The sequence below is a fragment of the Thalassophryne amazonica genome, chromosome 20, assembly GCF_902500255.1.
Source record: "Thalassophryne amazonica chromosome 20, fThaAma1.1, whole genome shotgun sequence".
Lineage (NCBI taxonomy): Eukaryota > Metazoa > Chordata > Actinopteri > Batrachoidiformes > Batrachoididae > Thalassophryne > Thalassophryne amazonica.
The window spans coordinates 28,786,563-28,803,922 of record NC_047122.1 but is presented as its reverse complement, the minus strand read 5'-3'; the positions used below and the strand labels follow the sequence as shown (position 1 = coordinate 28,803,922).

Sequence of the window (17,360 nt, the reverse complement as noted above, 5' to 3'; positions counted from 1 at the left end):
CCCCACCCCAAACCACCCCACCCACCCACCACTGACCCGCCAGGTCATAGTGAGCACACACACGCGCACATCCGACAAACACGCCACACACAACTCTGTTCATCATTTCCTTGGTGATCACTGAGGGACCAGCTCAGTCCAACACGAACGACAAAAATGTCCTGGACCTGATTCAGCAATGTGCTGCATTTCTGTGAGTCTGAAACATTTTTCTGGACAATTTGTTGGACAAAATGTGACACCTGAGCACATCAGCATTTTCATCCAATTTACATCAAGAAACATTCCACATTTGACCTCATTTAAACCCCAGACGTGTGACCAGTTTCACTTTGGATCACAAAAGAGATGATCATAAAATCTGATTAATACAAATTTGTGGACATTTTTTAATTTGAAACCTCCACAAACCTGAGTTACCAGAAAAGAATAAGAGGAACAGAGGAAATCTGCACCGCTGACCAGTGTCAACAACTGCACTGCCATCCAACACATTCTCACTGATAAAAAAAAAAAAAAAACACAAACATTTCTGCCAGTTTGAAAATAAAATTCATGTTACTTCCCCTCTTCATTAAAGTGTTTTCGCAAAAGTGATACAGTCATAATTACGTATGTTCAAAGTCACCACCAACTGAATTAAAGTCATGTCTGTATCTCAGTGTACAGGGAAAAAAAACCAAAACAACAACATTAAAAACAGGGCAAAGTGGCAGGCAATTTTATCTTTAACTGGCAGAGAAATCTTAGGCGCGTGTGCACACACACGGTCTCTCTCTCTCTCTCTCACACACACACACAAAATCATCATTCTCTCAAGACAACTGCACTCAACAAACAGGACGACTCCAAATCCAATTGATTTCTTCCCAAACATAATTGCAGTCACTGGTCGTCTGTTTAGTTGAAGCTACACGTGCACAAAGTCACATGGGGCAAACTCAATGACCTGTAATGGTAGCTAACACACACACACACACACACACACACACACACACACACACACACACACACACACACACACACACACACACACACACACACACACTGAAGTGTCGATCACACTCACGACATTCCACTTTTTTGGTTTTGCTTCAATGTTAATCCTGAAAAACCATTAAAAAAAAAAAGCAATGAACTTATACTCCATCATGAAGCAAAGCATTTTGTTGCTGCTGTAATTGTAAACAACAGGCGTAAACAATGAATCCTTTACAATGTTTCCTCCTAATGATTCACCACATCTGGAACAAAGCTTGCTTCAGTGGCCATCTGACTGAGTTACTGAAACCTAACCACAGCACTTTGATCGTCCGTCACATGAACAACAGATTGAAGATCACAGTGGTTCAATGCCTTCCAGAAACTCCGCGCCCGAGAAGATTTGCGCCTTCTGTCTGGTACTTACAATCACGAAGCAAACTCGTATAATCTGTTTAAAGCAAAGCATTTGTTGTGTCAGAGCTGTAAGTGCCAGAGAGAAGATTTAATTTGCACTCAGAGAATCTGATACGTTTTCAAACCCACCCAAACCTGAAAAAAAAAAAACAGTGCTAAAGCCTGACAGCCCCCTGCCCAGCCCCAAACTGCTTTAAGCAATGTTGAAAAATAAAAATTTAAAAAGCAAAAATATTTCTTCTCTTTTTGTTTTTCTTTTTTAAACAGTTAGACATAATGTTAGGGGAGGACAAAAAAGTCACAGCTGCCTGTTTAAACATGCTACAAGTTTGCAAAAAAAAACCCAAAACAAAAAACAGTCCAACTCAGAATAAATCCTCCCAGGAAAAAAAAAAAAAAAAAGTAGTCGTCAGATATTGCTGCTGCAGAACTGCTGTGCACCCCCCCATTTTAACCGTTGAACATAAAATAAAATATATGGTCCTTTGTTTCGTAACTCTGGTTCATGAAGCCATTTTAAATCCAAAAATATTAAAACCGCATGTCCGATAATCTGGACAATTTGAGCGAAACTGCAGTAAAATAATGGACAACTTAACCATAAGGCTGGAAAACATACAGTCACCAAACTCAGTGTGTCATAACAGGGCTGGAAGAAACACCAGATAAGGCAGGAGGAAAAAGAAAAATCCACATTTCTGAGAACCCTGAAGGGGGGTGGGGGTGCACCAAAACCAGACTGTGCTATTTAATCCTGTGATGCTTTATATTATATATATCAGCTCTGCACCAAATCAAAACCATTTTGAACCATCACTCTGAGCAGCAGTTTAGTCTGTTATAAAGCAGTTTAGTCGATAATGGATCTGCAGTCTTCTGCTGCCCCAAGTGTGTGTTTTAAGGAAAAGAAGCTCCAGGCAACAATAAGAGCCTATATTAGATATTCTATACCTCATGCTGTTGATTGACATCTGCGTATCGGAGTGTTCACAAAGCTGCACGCGCACTATTCAAAGTAACAACCAAAACAGTCATGCAGTATTTAAATAAAAGCTGCCTGTTTTATTGCAAAGTTCACATTAAAAAATAAATGCTCACATTCAGGATGATTTTTTTTTTCTGAGGAGTTTGAGCCACTTTTCCACAGCAAGTTGTGTGTTGTACGTTGGGTTTTCTCTTGCATAACGGAGGTTCAGTAAAACCTCAGGCTACTATTATTTTGTCTCATTTGTGCTCATATTCCGCTGCACGACAGGCGACAGCAAGTTATGGAAGGATGAGTGCACACTGGAGGAAGATAAGGCACTTAAGTGACAACAGCAGTGTGAGTGGAAAGAACAAAGGCTGGTCGTGGGTGCACCACTGAAACATTTCATTAAAAACCAAAACCTAAATGACTAACGTTACTGCTGGCAACATGACAAAAACAGGCTTCAAAGAAACAGTTTGTATCAGGGTTCAAAACAGCTTTGATGGGTGCCTGTGCTGTATTTGAAAAACAAAGTGCCATCTCACCTGTTGGTAACAGAGACAAATCTGTCCACACAGGATGCATGAGCCAGTCTGTGTTTGGTGCAAAAACAGTTTACTTCAGTGTCCTCAGTCACAATTAATGACAGCTCTAACACTTATGGAGGGAAAAATCCTTTCAAATGGCTCCCAAAACAGGTTAGAAACGTGAAACTTGAATGGTCTAAAGTCTGTGTACAAGCAGTGATGTTTCTGTGAAAGCCCGGGTTGTCCTGCATGGAAGACAAAAACTATATCAGGAAGATGGCTCTTGTTCAGCACACAGGTAACAAACGAGTTCATACCTTGCCACAGTAACCCCTTACCTGCTTTAGATGCTGTCCTGCTGGTGTCCTGTTTTGTCATCGTCCTCCTCTCCCCCGTCACAGTTGCCACTGGCTGTGTGGTATTCGGCCACATACAGGCTCCTGTCGATGCTGCCGGGGATGGGCTTGATGTCCGTCACCAGCTGGTCTTCAATTGCCTTCAGGTTGAAACGGTCTTCTGAAGTGATCAGGTTGATGGCCAGGCCCAGGTGACCGAACCTCCCTGTGAGTGGCACAATGCAACTCGTGATCTCCTTTACCTACAACAGCTATTAGACGTTATGCAACAGGAAGCGAGAGCCACCACTCAGATCCCCCTCTTCCAATACATAACATTTTAACGCAGCACTGATCACCGAGTCACAGTGATAAAAATACCTGATCTTCCAATGCGATGGAGGTAAGTCTCTGCGTTCTTCGGAAAGTCAAAATTGATGACTACGTTGACGGCCTGGATGTCAATACCTCTGGTGAACAGATCTGTTCAAATGTAAATAAATAAACACACACCACGGAGTTCAACAGACATCAACACCTCGCTTCCTCATTACGACTAAATGACTCAATAAAATCGTTCATAATATAATCAAAACTTACCCGTGCAAACCAGATTTCTGCACAGCCCGTTTCTAAAGTCATGAAACACACGGTTTCTGTATTCCTGAAAAGGGAAAAAAAAAAAAAAAAAAACAACATATGAGAGGAGGGTGACAGTCCTTCACTAAGAGTGGACAAATGTGACATTCCCTGACTATACTGAAATCAATGACGCTGTGGAGACAGTTTGCCCTCCACGTCACAACACTGCCTCATTTAGAACTTTTATGCTCTGAATTCTCAGCTTGGATCCAAAATGACACACACCATAATTTAACAGCTGTGGGCATCTTCCTTTTTTTTCTTTTTTTTTTTATAAATAAACTAGAGAAATTTTCAACATTATGAAAAAAGAAAATCACTTCCTACTTAAACCACATCTGAAATGTCATGGAGTGCAGGAGTGTTTGAAATGTAGAGTACCTACACACAAAAATCACAGCATATAGACAGTTACACAGAGGCTCTTGGGAAGACCAAAACAAGCTCAAAGTCAAACTCCTCTGAAATACCCATTTATGATGTCCAGTACAATTTGAAGAAAAAGTGTTACTTGTTGTAGTTGTGCCTGTAGGAGTGCTTTTCACAAAGACTACAAGCACAAACTGCAACATATCCTTTTGTATTACAACTACAGCCTGGCCGATATAAGCCCTTTTCAAAGTACTCACTATCGGCCGAAATTTTGCCGATAGAACGCCAATAATTTCTCATAAACAGAACAGTTACTGAAATAATGTTTGTGTCGGCAATGTAAAATGTCCTTGCACCGTTGGTCCAGTAGATGGAGCTCTGACTCCATTCAACTGACAGCTGCTTACACCCCTGCTTAAATGTGTTCATCACCGGCCCCCGTAGTTCGCCGTCACACTGCACTGATCGACTGACAAAAGCATACAAGTAAGTTTATAAGGATGTTGTTTGTAATAACTTTGCGATTATATTCACCTCACATTTCTCCTGTTTCAGTTCAACTCAGTTTGATTAACTCAGTTTATGTAGTAATGTGTCAAATGTGCTTCATTGTGTCGGTCACACTTTTTATTAAGCCCATGTTGTGTAGACCTTATTTCTAGCATGAAAAACTTTCGTTTACTGCTAAGAGGTTGAAACATTCAGATTCACTGGACGTCCGGAAGGGTTCTGGGAATTACGGCCGTTCGCCATTAACCCTCTGGGGCCGACGCCTTCATATACAATGGCTGAGACCAAGCTTTACTAAATTGTAAATAACTTTTTAATGATATGAGATAGGAATTTACTTTTTTTTTTTGCTGAAAAGTTAACTCCGCGGACTTTCGATCCACCATCGCCCATCTTGGTACTCCTCATAGAAGATGTGTGATGACATGCGCAATGTGAGTGTCCAATCGGAATTGGTTCTCCGTCACATGGTTTTACAAAATCCAATCGTATGGCAGATTTACCTCACGTGATATGGCAAAGATCGTTTTCAGGAGTGATATCTTACTAGTTGGCCCATTTGAATAGCCCCCTAACTGCTCGAATTGCATTTTTGCATTTTTTGAACTTGAAAATTCTTCTGTTATAAAGTTAATCAATATGAGGACAAAGCTTCAGCTTTTAGCTCATACCTTTTTTGTTAAGGGTCCAAAAAAAGAACATTTTATTCATTTAAAAAAATAATAATAATATTGGCTGATTTATCAGCTATTGGCAAATCAGCCGATTTATCGATTATCGTTTTTTTTTTTCATCCAAATATCGTTATCGCATCGGCCTCAAAAAATCCATATCGGTCGGGCTTTAATTACAACCCATATATACAAGTATTTTGGTGCACAAGCAGCTGACCAAAGCTTTATGTATGCATAGATTATGAGGGGTAATGACTCTCCCACTCACAACAATACTTGTATCACATCCAGATGCTCAGTTTGGCACCTTTGTTTGAAGGAGATGTCAACATTTTCATGTATTGTGCCCGATTCTTACCTGCATCATCTTAGCATGGATGTAGAAGCAGGAATAGCCCAGCTGGGTAATCTTCTTGGCCAAGAGCTCCACCCTCTGAGTAGAGTTACAGAAGATAATGGACTGGTTGATCTGCAGCTGTGACAAAAGGAGGAAAACTGTTCATCCTGATGACTTAATGCAGATGTATGATTAACATTTTCAAGAAAAATCCATCACTTTAAATACTGTAGGTGTACTATGAGTGAGTAAGGTGAAATCACTTCATTACTTTGCAAATTCATGCTTGTATTTTCAAGCGACAGTACACAGACACGTCCTGTATATTATGTTTATAGTGGCTGAGATAAGAACCACACCACACTTTCTAGAGTGACGGTAGGGGTGTGAGTGTGTGTGTGAGAATGTGTTTGTCTATATGTGACCCTGCCACAGACTAGCGTCCTGTTCAGGGTGTACCGCCTCACACCCTATGATTGCCCTACTTAATTGGAGTAAGTGGGTATTGAAGATGGATGAATGTTTCTAGAGTGAACATCTATTTTTTTTTAAGTGCTTATGCCTTCAGGTTTGCCCTTTTCAAATGTGCTCAGAGCCAGCAAACAAAGAACTGCACTTTAACAATGACAAGCCAGCAACCATTAGTGAGTTACCCTGGAGAACAAGGTGTTGAGGCAGTGAACTTTCTGCCTCTCTGTGACGTAGGCGTAGTACTGAGTGATGCCCTTCAGAGTCAGCTCCTCCATCAGGTTTATCTCATAGGGCTTCTGAAGGTGTTTTGTCTACAGGAGGGAAACGTGGACAATAAATAAGAACACATTTAAGACTCACTTCAAGGACGTGTGCTCCCATAAATCACTACGCAGGCCTGCTGGACGTCTCAATTATTTCAACCTCAAGACTTCAGCCAAGTCACTGGAGCTGCCAACCTGGGTGCTTTCTGAAAGGCAGTTAATGCAGCAGGTCCCGTTTTGATTTGGCTAACACTGACACTACAACACCTGAATACAACAACAGGTGTTAAAAAAACAACAAAAAAAACATGGCATTTCTGGACAACACTTTTCCATTTCAACAAACTGTGGTGCTAAACTTGATCAAGGATGCTGTAACAGCAAAAGTATGAGAGAAATATGTATAACAGATGCTGCTTCTGCATGCTGATGTTTGACACATGCACACACAAATCTAAATCCCTTTCTTCAATTCAATTTCAATTTATTTTCATTTATATAGCGCCAAATCACAACAGAGTTGCCCCAAGGCGCTTCACACAGGTAAGGTCTAACCTTACTAACCCCCAGAGCAACAGTGGTAAGGAAAAACTCCCTCTGAGGAAGAAACCTCAAGCAGACCAGACCCAAAGGACCCTCTGCTTGGGCCATGCTACAAACATAAATTACAGAAACAATTCACAGAATATACAAGAATTGCTGTTGGTGCACAGGACAGGAGGGTCGCCAACACAAATACAACTCCCATCTCTGGATGGAGCTGCACCTTAAACACAGAAAAAACAGAATCAGGCATCAGAAGGACAAAAAATACTGTATAATTTGCCAGCATTAATCAACAAGAAAAACAGAAGAAATACTAAGGTGATCGCCGGCCGCTAGCCCTAAGCTTCACTAAAAGACCCAGAATTTAGGTAAAGTTGAGGTTGCGGTCCGCTCCAATGACTAATAACATGAATTAAAAGAGTAAAAAGCGTAGAACAAAACTGTACCAGTATGCTAGCCATATGAAAGGGAAAAAAAGTGCATCGTAAGTCTGGACTTGAAAGTCTCCACAGAATCTGATTGTTTTATTGACGCAGGGAGACCATTCCACAGAACAGGGGCACGATAAGAGAAAGTTCTGTGACCCGCAGACTTCTTATTCACCCTAGGGACACAAAGTATTCCTGCACCCTGAGAACGTAAAGCCCGAGCCGGTACGTAAGGTTTAATTACGTCAGCTAGGTAGGGAGGTGCCAGTCCATGAATAATTTTATAGGTTAGTAGCAGAACCTTAAGATCTGATCTCACTGGGACAGGAAGCCAGTGAAGAGATGCCAAAATGGGTGTAATGTGGTTGAACTTTCTGCTTCATATCAAAAGTCTAGCTGCAGCATTTTGAACCAATTGGTTAAGTAGGAAGTGATTTTCACTGGTTTCTTCAAAACATTCAGCTCTACTAAAGATATATGATGGGAAATAAACTATAAACAAGTTTATTTATGTAACACCAAATCATGTCACCCCAAAAGCACTACACATACAGTAGTGTTCAGAATAATAGTAGTGCTATGTGACTAAAAAGATTAATCCAGGTTTTGAGTATATTTCTTATTGTTACATGGGAAACAAGGTACCAGTTTTCTCACAAATCCAACAAGACCAAGCATTCATGATATGCACACTCTTAAGGCTATGAAATTGGACTATTAGTAAAAAAAAAAATTAGAAAAGGGGGTGTTCACAGTAATAGTAGTGTGGCATTCAGTCAGCGAGTTCGTCAATTTTGTGGAACAAACAGGTGTGAATCAGGTGTCCCCTATTTAAGGATGAAGCCAGCACCTGTTGAACACGCTTTTCTCTTTGAAAGCCTGAGGAAAATGGGACGTTCAAGACATTGTTCAGAAGAACAGCGTAGTCTGATTAAAAAGTTGATTGGAGAAGGGAAAACCTATACGCAGGTGCAAAAAATTATAGGCTGTTCATCTACAATGATCTCCAATGCTTTAAAATGGACAAAAAAAAACAAAACAAAACAAAAAAAACAGACACATGGAAGAAAACGGAAAACCACCATCAAAATGGATAGAAGAATAACCAGAATGGCAAAGGCTCACCCACTGATCAGCTCCAGGATGATCAAAGACAGTCTGGAGTTACCTGTAAGTGCTGTGACAGTTAGAAGACGCGTGTGTGAAGCTAATTTATTTGCAAGAATTCCTTGCAAAGTCCCTCTGTTAAATAAAAGACGTGCAGAAGAGGTTACAATTTGCCAAAGAACACATCAACTGGCCTAAAGAGAAATGGAGGAATATTTTGTGGACTGATGAGAGTAAAATTGTTCTTTTTGGGTCCAAGGGCCGCAGACAGTTTGTGAGACGACCCCCAAACTGAATTCAAGCCACAGTTCACAGTGAAGCATGGTGGTGCAAGCATCATTATATGGGCATGTTTCTCCTACTATGGTGTTGGGCCTATATATCGCATACCAAGTATCATGGATCAGTTTGGATATGTCAAAATACTTGAAGCGGTCATGTTGCCTTATGCTGAAGAGGACATGCCCTTGAAATGGGTGTTTCAACAAGACAATGACCCCAAGCACACTAGTAAACGAGCAAAATCTTGGTTCCAAACCAACAAAATTAATGCCTCGCAGATGTGAAGAAATCATGAAAAACTGTGGTTATACAACTAAATACTAGTTTAGTGATTCACAGATTGCTAAAAAAGCAGTTTGAACATAATAGTTTTGAGTTTTTAGCGTCAACAGCAGATGGTACTATTATTGTGAACACCCCCTTTTCTACTTTTTTTTTTTTTTTTTTTTTACTAACAGCCCAATTTCATAGCCTTAAGAGTGTGCATATCATGAATGCTTGGTCTTGTTGGATTTGTGAGAATCTACTGGTACCTTGTTTCCCATGTAACAATAAGAAATATACTCAAAACCTGGATTAATCGTTTTAGTCACATAGCACTACTATTATTCTGAACACTACTGTAAGTAACATCCAGACCTTACCCACCCCATGAGCAAGAACGTCTGACAGTGATAAGAAAAAACTACAGAATCAATTTTTGATATTTTTATGGGAAGAAACCTAAAGCAGACCACATTCGGTGGGGTGGCCATTCTGTTAGAGAGTACAATGCCCAAGTGTGACAGAACAGCAAACCTAGATATGAAAAATATTCAACAGTTTGGCTAAAATCTGCTATTTTCACTATGCTGCAAAGTCTAAACAATGCAGGTAAACTCTGGCAGATATTTTTTTTGTGTATGCGTTTTTTTTTTTTTTGGTGTGTGTGTGTGTGTGTGTGTGGGGGGGGGGGGGGTCCACAATGAAGCACTTTCCTGTTCATGTGCCTTGACATTAAAATATACAGTAAAACTTGCATAAAATGGATTCAGGTGAACCGGCAAGTGATGGATATCACCCTGCTGGGAGGAGCTTTTTTCTAGTAGCTATTCAGAGTGTGGGCAGCTGGGTGGAGCCAGACACCCACAGACCCGGTCAGCGAGACAATATGAAATTCTTCACTTTTGGTTATACATATACAAACACTCAGTTTGAGTCAAATTTGTCTGAGGTGAGTGAGTAATCTTAAAAATAAAATGTGACGTTAGCCAATAATAAGTGGTGTACTAACGTTATCTTAAGGCTGTGCAATCAATGGGTCCGACAATTTACCCAGACTGACTCAAAATATGAGTAAATTAAATATTCTTATTTATTGTTTTGGCGTTTTTTGTGGCATTTTGGAAATTCATTAATGCGGTCCTTCTCAAAACGCACCCCTGTGAATGAATCAAGCGCACCCCTCTCCTATGGCATTTCGTCAGCCACTGTTTTATTGGCTAATGTTATCTTAGCTTTAGCTGCACAATCACTGGATCTGACGATTTACACAGACTTACTCCAAATATTAGTAAATTAAGTAGTTTTATATGTTTTTGGTCGTTAAGAAATCATGCGCACCTTTCTCTTTTTCTACGGTGTTTAACGGCAGCTGGCACTCTTAATGTTGGGCTGCTGCCATCTTTGGCATCAGTCCGATGCAGCAGTACTAAATCCTCTCAGTGAGTAGTGTCTTTCAAGCATTTAAAAAGCCAACACTTCCACCTCCCACTTGACCCTGTATATAAAATACTTCCAACAGAAACTTCTTTCAGGCTTATTCTTCTAAATTTGGAGAGAAGCCTAGGGTTGGGTATCGAGAACCGGTTCTTTTTGGGTATCGTTAAGAAATGATTCGATCCACCGATAAATATCCTTTTTGCTTAATTCCCTTATTGGTCCTTCAGAGCGGCCATTGTTTTTGAGGGAAAATGATAACTTCTCTACGTCGATTACAGGCCCTGCAGCAGGTCTGTAATCAATTTCAGTTTACTTTCATTTATATAGCACCATCCATCCATTTTCTTCCGCTTATCCTAGGTCGGGTCGCGGGGGCAGCAGCTCAAGCAAAGCCGCCCAGACCTCCCGATCCACACACACCTCTCCCAGCTCCTCCAGGGGAATCCCGAGGCATTTCCAAGCCAGCTGAGAGACGTAGTCCCTCCAGCGTGATCTGGGTCTTCCCCAGGGCCTCCTCCCGATGGGACGTGCCCGGAACACCTCTCCAGCGAGGTGTCCAGGGGGCATCTGGAAAAGATGCCCGAGCCACCTCAGCTGGCTCCTTTCAATGTGGAGGAGCAGCGGCTCGACTCCGAGCTCCTCCCGAGTGACAGAGCTCCTATACAGCACCAAATCACGATAAAGTTGCCTCAAGGTGCTTCACATAACTAAGGTCTAACCTTACCAAACGTTATCAACCGTTTCTGCAGCGCGGCTCTGCTTTGAGGTTCTTTGCTTCGCTCCTCTTCAGAAGCGGCAACTCCGCTTCTTAACTCCTCTCAAAGCCATTCAAATATGTCAATCACGAGTCACTTTTGTGTGGATTAAAGTGACTAACTGGCACTCCTGTCGCGAGAAAGAAACGAGAATCGTTCTCAGTTCTGTTGCTCCAAACGCTGCGCAGCTCTCTACTGAGTCAAGTTAGAAAGATAGAGTCCGCTTGGAATTAGTAACTTCAAAACAAATCGCCATTTAAAATCAAATGACACCTCTTTCCAAACACATACAACCAATAAACTGCAATAGATCAAAATGTTTTTTTCCCCCCTCCCAAAATGAGGCGTCCTGCGGTGACGTGCAGATATACAGAGGTTTTGCTGCGCTGAATTTCACTTCAGTACGTGCACACTTAAAAATTTCAGTGATTCTAAATACATTTTAACTGCATGAATAGAATTATTGGACACACACCCGAGCACTGGATGTTCGGTCGCTGACTGGTGTCAGGAGCTCAGCACTCCCCCTTACCGGTACAAGTGCTGTGGGCTTTGGGGCTCACTGTGCCTCTTCTGCTCTCTTCTGGCGCCAGGCAGATTAGTCCATTTAATATTAATCTGATGACATGTTTCTTCGTCTTGCAGTGTTCTTCCAAGGTTTTGTTGATGAAATCCAAACACAGCATGCACAGGGCTTTACCGGGGAGCTCAACCTTGTGGACAAATTCAGTGTTTTGCTTTTGTCCCATAAATGTCCACCTCCTGGTCCAACCATGTCCACCTAAACTTTTTTTTAATACACACACCATTATCAATGTCTTTAACGCGGCCTTCGTCCTCTCTCTGTTATTTTGGCCGTGTTACAGACAGCGCGACAGAGCAAAAATTGCAGAAAATCAAAATGTCCACATCCAGGTACTTTAAGTGACTTTAGACATTACAAAGTTTCTGATTGGCTGAAAGTTCGCTGTTGTAGCAGCACTATTATGGTTTAACTTGCACAGATGACCCCGTGCTGCACCACCCCCACAAAATTTTTCCTCAACGGATTTACACAGATCTCAAAAAAATTCTGAAATCCACAGATAATTCTCATCCCTGTACTTTTCTATTTGATTGCTCTGCTACTCATCCAATTTCCATTAAATATGGTATTTGGATCAAGGTCAACCCTGGAAATCAACTAGTCTCCACTGTTTATTTAGACCCACAGTTGTGTGCTTCACAGCAATGCACCTAAAGCTACTTTCTATTAAAACAAAAACATGGACTTCTAGTATCAACTTTGGAATTGGGCAAGAAGTCTTCAGACCCCACCTTAGTGCCAAATGGGCAGAATTTGGTCAACAGTTAGGACTAAAGTGTGAGCAGAACTGGACCAGAGCCACTAGGTACAGTAATAAGCTGAAAGCTTACCATAAACTTCTGTACACTGATAGGGAAGGTTGCAGAGTAGAGCAGGATCTGCCTGTTCTTGGCCAGGAAGCTAATGATATCCTCAATAAGCACCACAAAATCCTGAGAGAGCAATTTATCTGCCTGTGGCAAAAAAAAAAAAAAAAATTCAAGATCAATATACCAGACTTACTATAAAACTTAATGGATGCAAGCTGATTCACTGCCTGTTAATTCCTGTAGTATACAAGACACATATTTATACTTAAGTATTGTTTACAATTACCTCATCCATCACCATTATCTGGACTTTATCCACCTTTGCCAGTCCTTTCTTAATCAAGTCCAGGATCCTACCAGGGGTGGCGATGATTACATGCACTGTATAACAAAACAAAATAAAAAATTGGATTGAGCATACACAGGAACCATGGGACAACTTTTACACAATGAAAACAGATTCTTGCCTTAAGAGTCCCACAATACACACACATGCATACATAACCTACATATACAGTGAGGCAAATAAGTATTTCATCCACTGTCGATTTTGCATGTTTTCCCACCCACAAAGAATGTAGAGGTCTGTAATTTTTAATGTAGGTACACTTCAACTGTGAGAGACAGAATCTAAAGAAAAAAAAAAACACTAGAATTTTTTTTTTAAATTTGCATCTTATTGCCTGAATTAAGTATTTGATACAATAGAAAAACAGATATTTGGTATAGAAACATTTGTTTGCAATTACAGAGGTCAGACGTTTCCTGTCATTCTTGACCAAGTTTGCACACTGCAGCAGGGATTTTGGTCCACTCCTCCATACAGCTCTTTCAGGTTTCGAGTTTCAGCTCTCTCTGAAGATTTTATATTGGGTTCAGGTCTGGAGAATGCCTACACCACTCCAGGACCATGAAATGCTTCTTACGGAGCGCCTCCTTAGTTGCCTTGGCTCTGTGTGTTTGGGTGTCACTGTCATGCTGCAAGACCCAGCCACGACCCATTTTCAACGCTGTTACTGAGGGAAGGAGGTTGTTTGCCAAAATCGCACAATACATGACCCCATCCATACTCCCTTCAATACAGTGAAGTCGTCCTGTCCCCTTTGCAAAAAAACACCCCCAAAAATGATGTTTCCACCCTGATGCTTCATGGTTGGGACGGTGTTCTTGGAGTTGCTCTCATCCTCCAAAGTGGAGTTGATACCAAAAAGCTCTATTTTGGTCTCATCTGACCACATGACTTTCCCCCATACCTCCTCTGGATCATCCAGATGGTCACTGTTGAACTTCAAACAGGCCTGGACATGTGCTGGCGTGAACAGGGGGACCTTGCACGTAATGAGTTAAAACAGGTAAAGAGTGCAGAATAGGAGGGCTTCTTATAGACAAACTACCAGGTCTATGAGGGCCGGAATTCTTGCTGTTTGGTAGGTGATCAAATACTTATTTCATGCAAATGAATAAAAAAAAAAAAACATTTCCTGGATTTTTTTTTTTTTTTAGGATTCTGTCTCACAGCTGATGGACCTACAATAAAAGTGACAGACCTCTTCATTCTTTGTAGGTGGGAAAACTTGCAAAATCAACAGTGGATCAAATACTTATTTTCCTCACTGTATACACACACACACACTATATATATATATATATATTTTACACACACACACACAAAGTTTGCCTTTTCTATTACATTATATCAATTAGAGATGCACTGATCCACATTTTTCCCCACTTCTGATCCAATCCCTGAATTTGGATAAATGCCAATATGCCAGGACTTCATTTTCTTTATTATCACGATTTTGTATTTCCAGTTATACAACTTCATGGTAAAATGGTATAGAGGAGGATTTTCTTCAAAAGAAGACCTGAAAGTTCAACTACAATTTGCCAGAAGGTACATGTAAGATGCAAGCCTAGATTTGATGTTTTGGTGAAAGATTTAAGTACTTTATTTTTTGGTGGTTTCTTGTGGCATTTAGGAAATTCACCTTCCTCACAATAGCACATGTATGCAGTTTTTTGGGCACCGCTGTGAAGAAAAAAAAATCAAATCAATTAAATCTTGATTGATGAAAAATGGCAGGTCTTGAAAAAAACAGCATAGATTTTATTGAGAAAAGACAGCTGTCTCATCCTCTCAATTTCAATGGAGCTTTATTGACATCGGAAATATACGTTTACACCGTCAAAACAAGTGTTACATAGAGCAAAAAATAAAAATCAAGTCCTCTCTGTCTGGCACGCTCTGTCTCTCCCTGTGTCTGTCTCTCTCTCTAAGAAATTACCTCTTTTTAAAATGCTGAAACATGCACATTTCCAAAATACCACAAAGCCATAAATAAAAGTACTGAATTTGGGTAAATGGTTGGATCCTTCCTCGCGTTAAAAGTCAGAACGACAAGCGTTAAGCCTGGGTCCCACCGACTAATGAAGGATGAATAACGAGCCACGCAGCATGTTTTCTTTGCTACGACAGGGTTTCTTCAACTATTGTGGGAGAATGGTAGCTCTGAGAGGCATCATCTTCAGTTAATGAGGCTGCTCTCTGAGCATGGTGCTAATTTCAAGAAGTTCAAAATTTAGCAACAACAGCGTGGCGCAGTTTGTGTACGAGTTACTGCGATGACCAAGAGGCATTTGCGTGGTGCTTATGAGGCTGCTGAAAGCACATTATCCGTGTGCCTGGCAGCTACGCAGGACCTGAGAGGCTACTTTTGGAGTGGCTGTCCTCTTGCGCGCACAATTCAACCTGCCCTGCGCTCTGGATGCTGTATATAAAATAATTATTTTGTAGCGGATTACAATCATTTTCTGCCAAACCCTGGATACTGAAAACACCTCTAATCGCTTCTGGAATCACAGAGGACTGTTTCATCTGGATGCTTTTTTTACCCCTCTTTTTCCTGCTCCATGTGGAATGTATTTTGAACAGCTTAAGGTAACTATTTTTAATATTTTTATAGCTTTATAAAACAGTTCCCAGCTGTAAAAGTATGGCTATAGTTGATTTAATATCTTGTTAATGGATCACATGAGCTAACGCTGTGTGTGCGCACTGCACACTGAGGCAGTGACTCATCACGCTCCAAAGGAGCATTTAGGCAGAACGCCAGCTCACAAAAGAGTGATTTTTCATTCAGTAATGGACAAACACAAAGTTAAAATTTGGATGACTGTGAAAGTGGCTGTGTGTTTAAAGCCATGGATGAAGAGCTGTGCAGCAACACAGAAGGAGAGCACGCAAAAGACCAATTGTGAAGCGGTAACACAAAGTTAAAAGCTGTATCAGGGTGAATTGTAAGCTGTGGAAGAATTTTTTTTTTTTTTGAAAGTGATCCACATGAGTTGTGGCAGCAGTTGTGTATAATTAAATTGGCCACCTCATTGTGTATGTAGAACGGCAGCGCGCGCACGCAAAAGAGTGATTTTGCAGAAATAAATGGACGAACACAAAGTTAAAAGTGGGATCATAATGTGTATTTAAAGCCGCAGAAGAAATAAAGCCAGCGAGCCGCAGAGCCAGCGAGGAGTACAGAGGTGGCTGTCCAGGAGCCCTTTGTTCGGTTCCAGCTGGTCTGGTGCATTACAGGTGGACAGCAGCCTGGCACGCAGCGCACAACCACGGTACTGTACTGAAGTGTCTATTTTTGGACTGCATTTAAAAAAATGTGACATCTTTAAATGCTGCTGTGAATTGAAAACCCACACTTTAAAAGGACCAGGTGTGGGAGGGCTGGAGGTTTGGACCAAACCTATCATGCCTAAATTTGCGCCAAAGCTGCGTTATCATGGCACTACATGGCTTAGCGTGGCTAATGCAAGCCATTCGAGGCTCTAATGAGCGGTTGATTGTGGCTCACTAGACGCTGCTACGTGGCACATGCGGGGTACAGAGAGGCACCTTAGTAGCGGATACGTGATAAGCCTGGGTCCCACCGAATAAGCCATGAATAATGAGCCACGCATGGGTGTGTCAGCAATTATTCGAAGAATGAGCTACGTTTTCATCTATCATGTATCTGCTATGAAGGTGCCTCTATGTGCCTCTCTGTACCCCACATGTGCCATGTAGCAGCTTCTAGTGAGCCACGACTGAACTGCCATTAGAGCCTTGAATGGCTCACATCAGCCACACTAAGCCACGTAGCGCCATGATAACGCAGTGTTGGCACACGTTTAGGCATGATGGGTTTGGTCCAAACGTCCAGCCCTAACACACCTGGTCCTTTTAAAATGTGGGTTTTCAATTCAGATTCACAGCAGCATTTAAAGATGTCACTTTTTTTTTTTAAATGCAGCCCATAAATAGACGCTCCAGTACAGTCCCGCGGTTGTGTGCCAGGATGCTGTCCACCTGTAATGCACCAGACCAGCTAGAACCGAACCAAGGGCTCCTGGACAGCCACCTCTGTGCTCCTCGCTGGCTCCGCAGCTCGCTGGTTTTATTTTTTCTCTGGCTTTAAACACACACAAACCGTGAACCCACTTTAAACTTTGTGTTCGTCCATTAATTTCTGCAAAATCACTCTTTTGCGCACGGTGCCGTTCTGCATACACAATGAGGTGGCCGCTTTAATTCTACACACACGCACACGCGCACACACATATACACACACGCGCACGCGCACACACATATACACACAC

At 41.4% G+C, this 17,360-nt stretch overlaps 1 protein-coding gene across 1 annotated transcript in view; it reads right to left on the bottom strand.

Moving 5' to 3' along the window:
- Positions 1-331: 331 nt before the first annotated feature.
- The window catches only part of LOC117502424 (probable ATP-dependent RNA helicase ddx6), a 28,233-nt gene continuing 11,204 nt past the window's right edge, over positions 332-17,360 (bottom strand). The window contains exons 6-13 of the mRNA XM_034161477.1: positions 13,000-13,094; positions 12,735-12,857; positions 6,419-6,547; positions 5,787-5,903; positions 3,831-3,894; positions 3,612-3,713; positions 3,234-3,456; positions 332-3,140 (exon numbers count right to left, since the gene is read on the bottom strand). Of these exons, the coding sequence (XP_034017368.1) occupies positions 3,239-3,456; positions 3,612-3,713; positions 3,831-3,894; positions 5,787-5,903; positions 6,419-6,547; positions 12,735-12,857; positions 13,000-13,094 (848 nt within the window). The 3' untranslated portion in view covers positions 332-3,140; positions 3,234-3,238. The remainder of the gene's footprint in view (positions 3,141-3,233; positions 3,457-3,611; positions 3,714-3,830; positions 3,895-5,786; positions 5,904-6,418; positions 6,548-12,734; positions 12,858-12,999; positions 13,095-17,360) is intronic.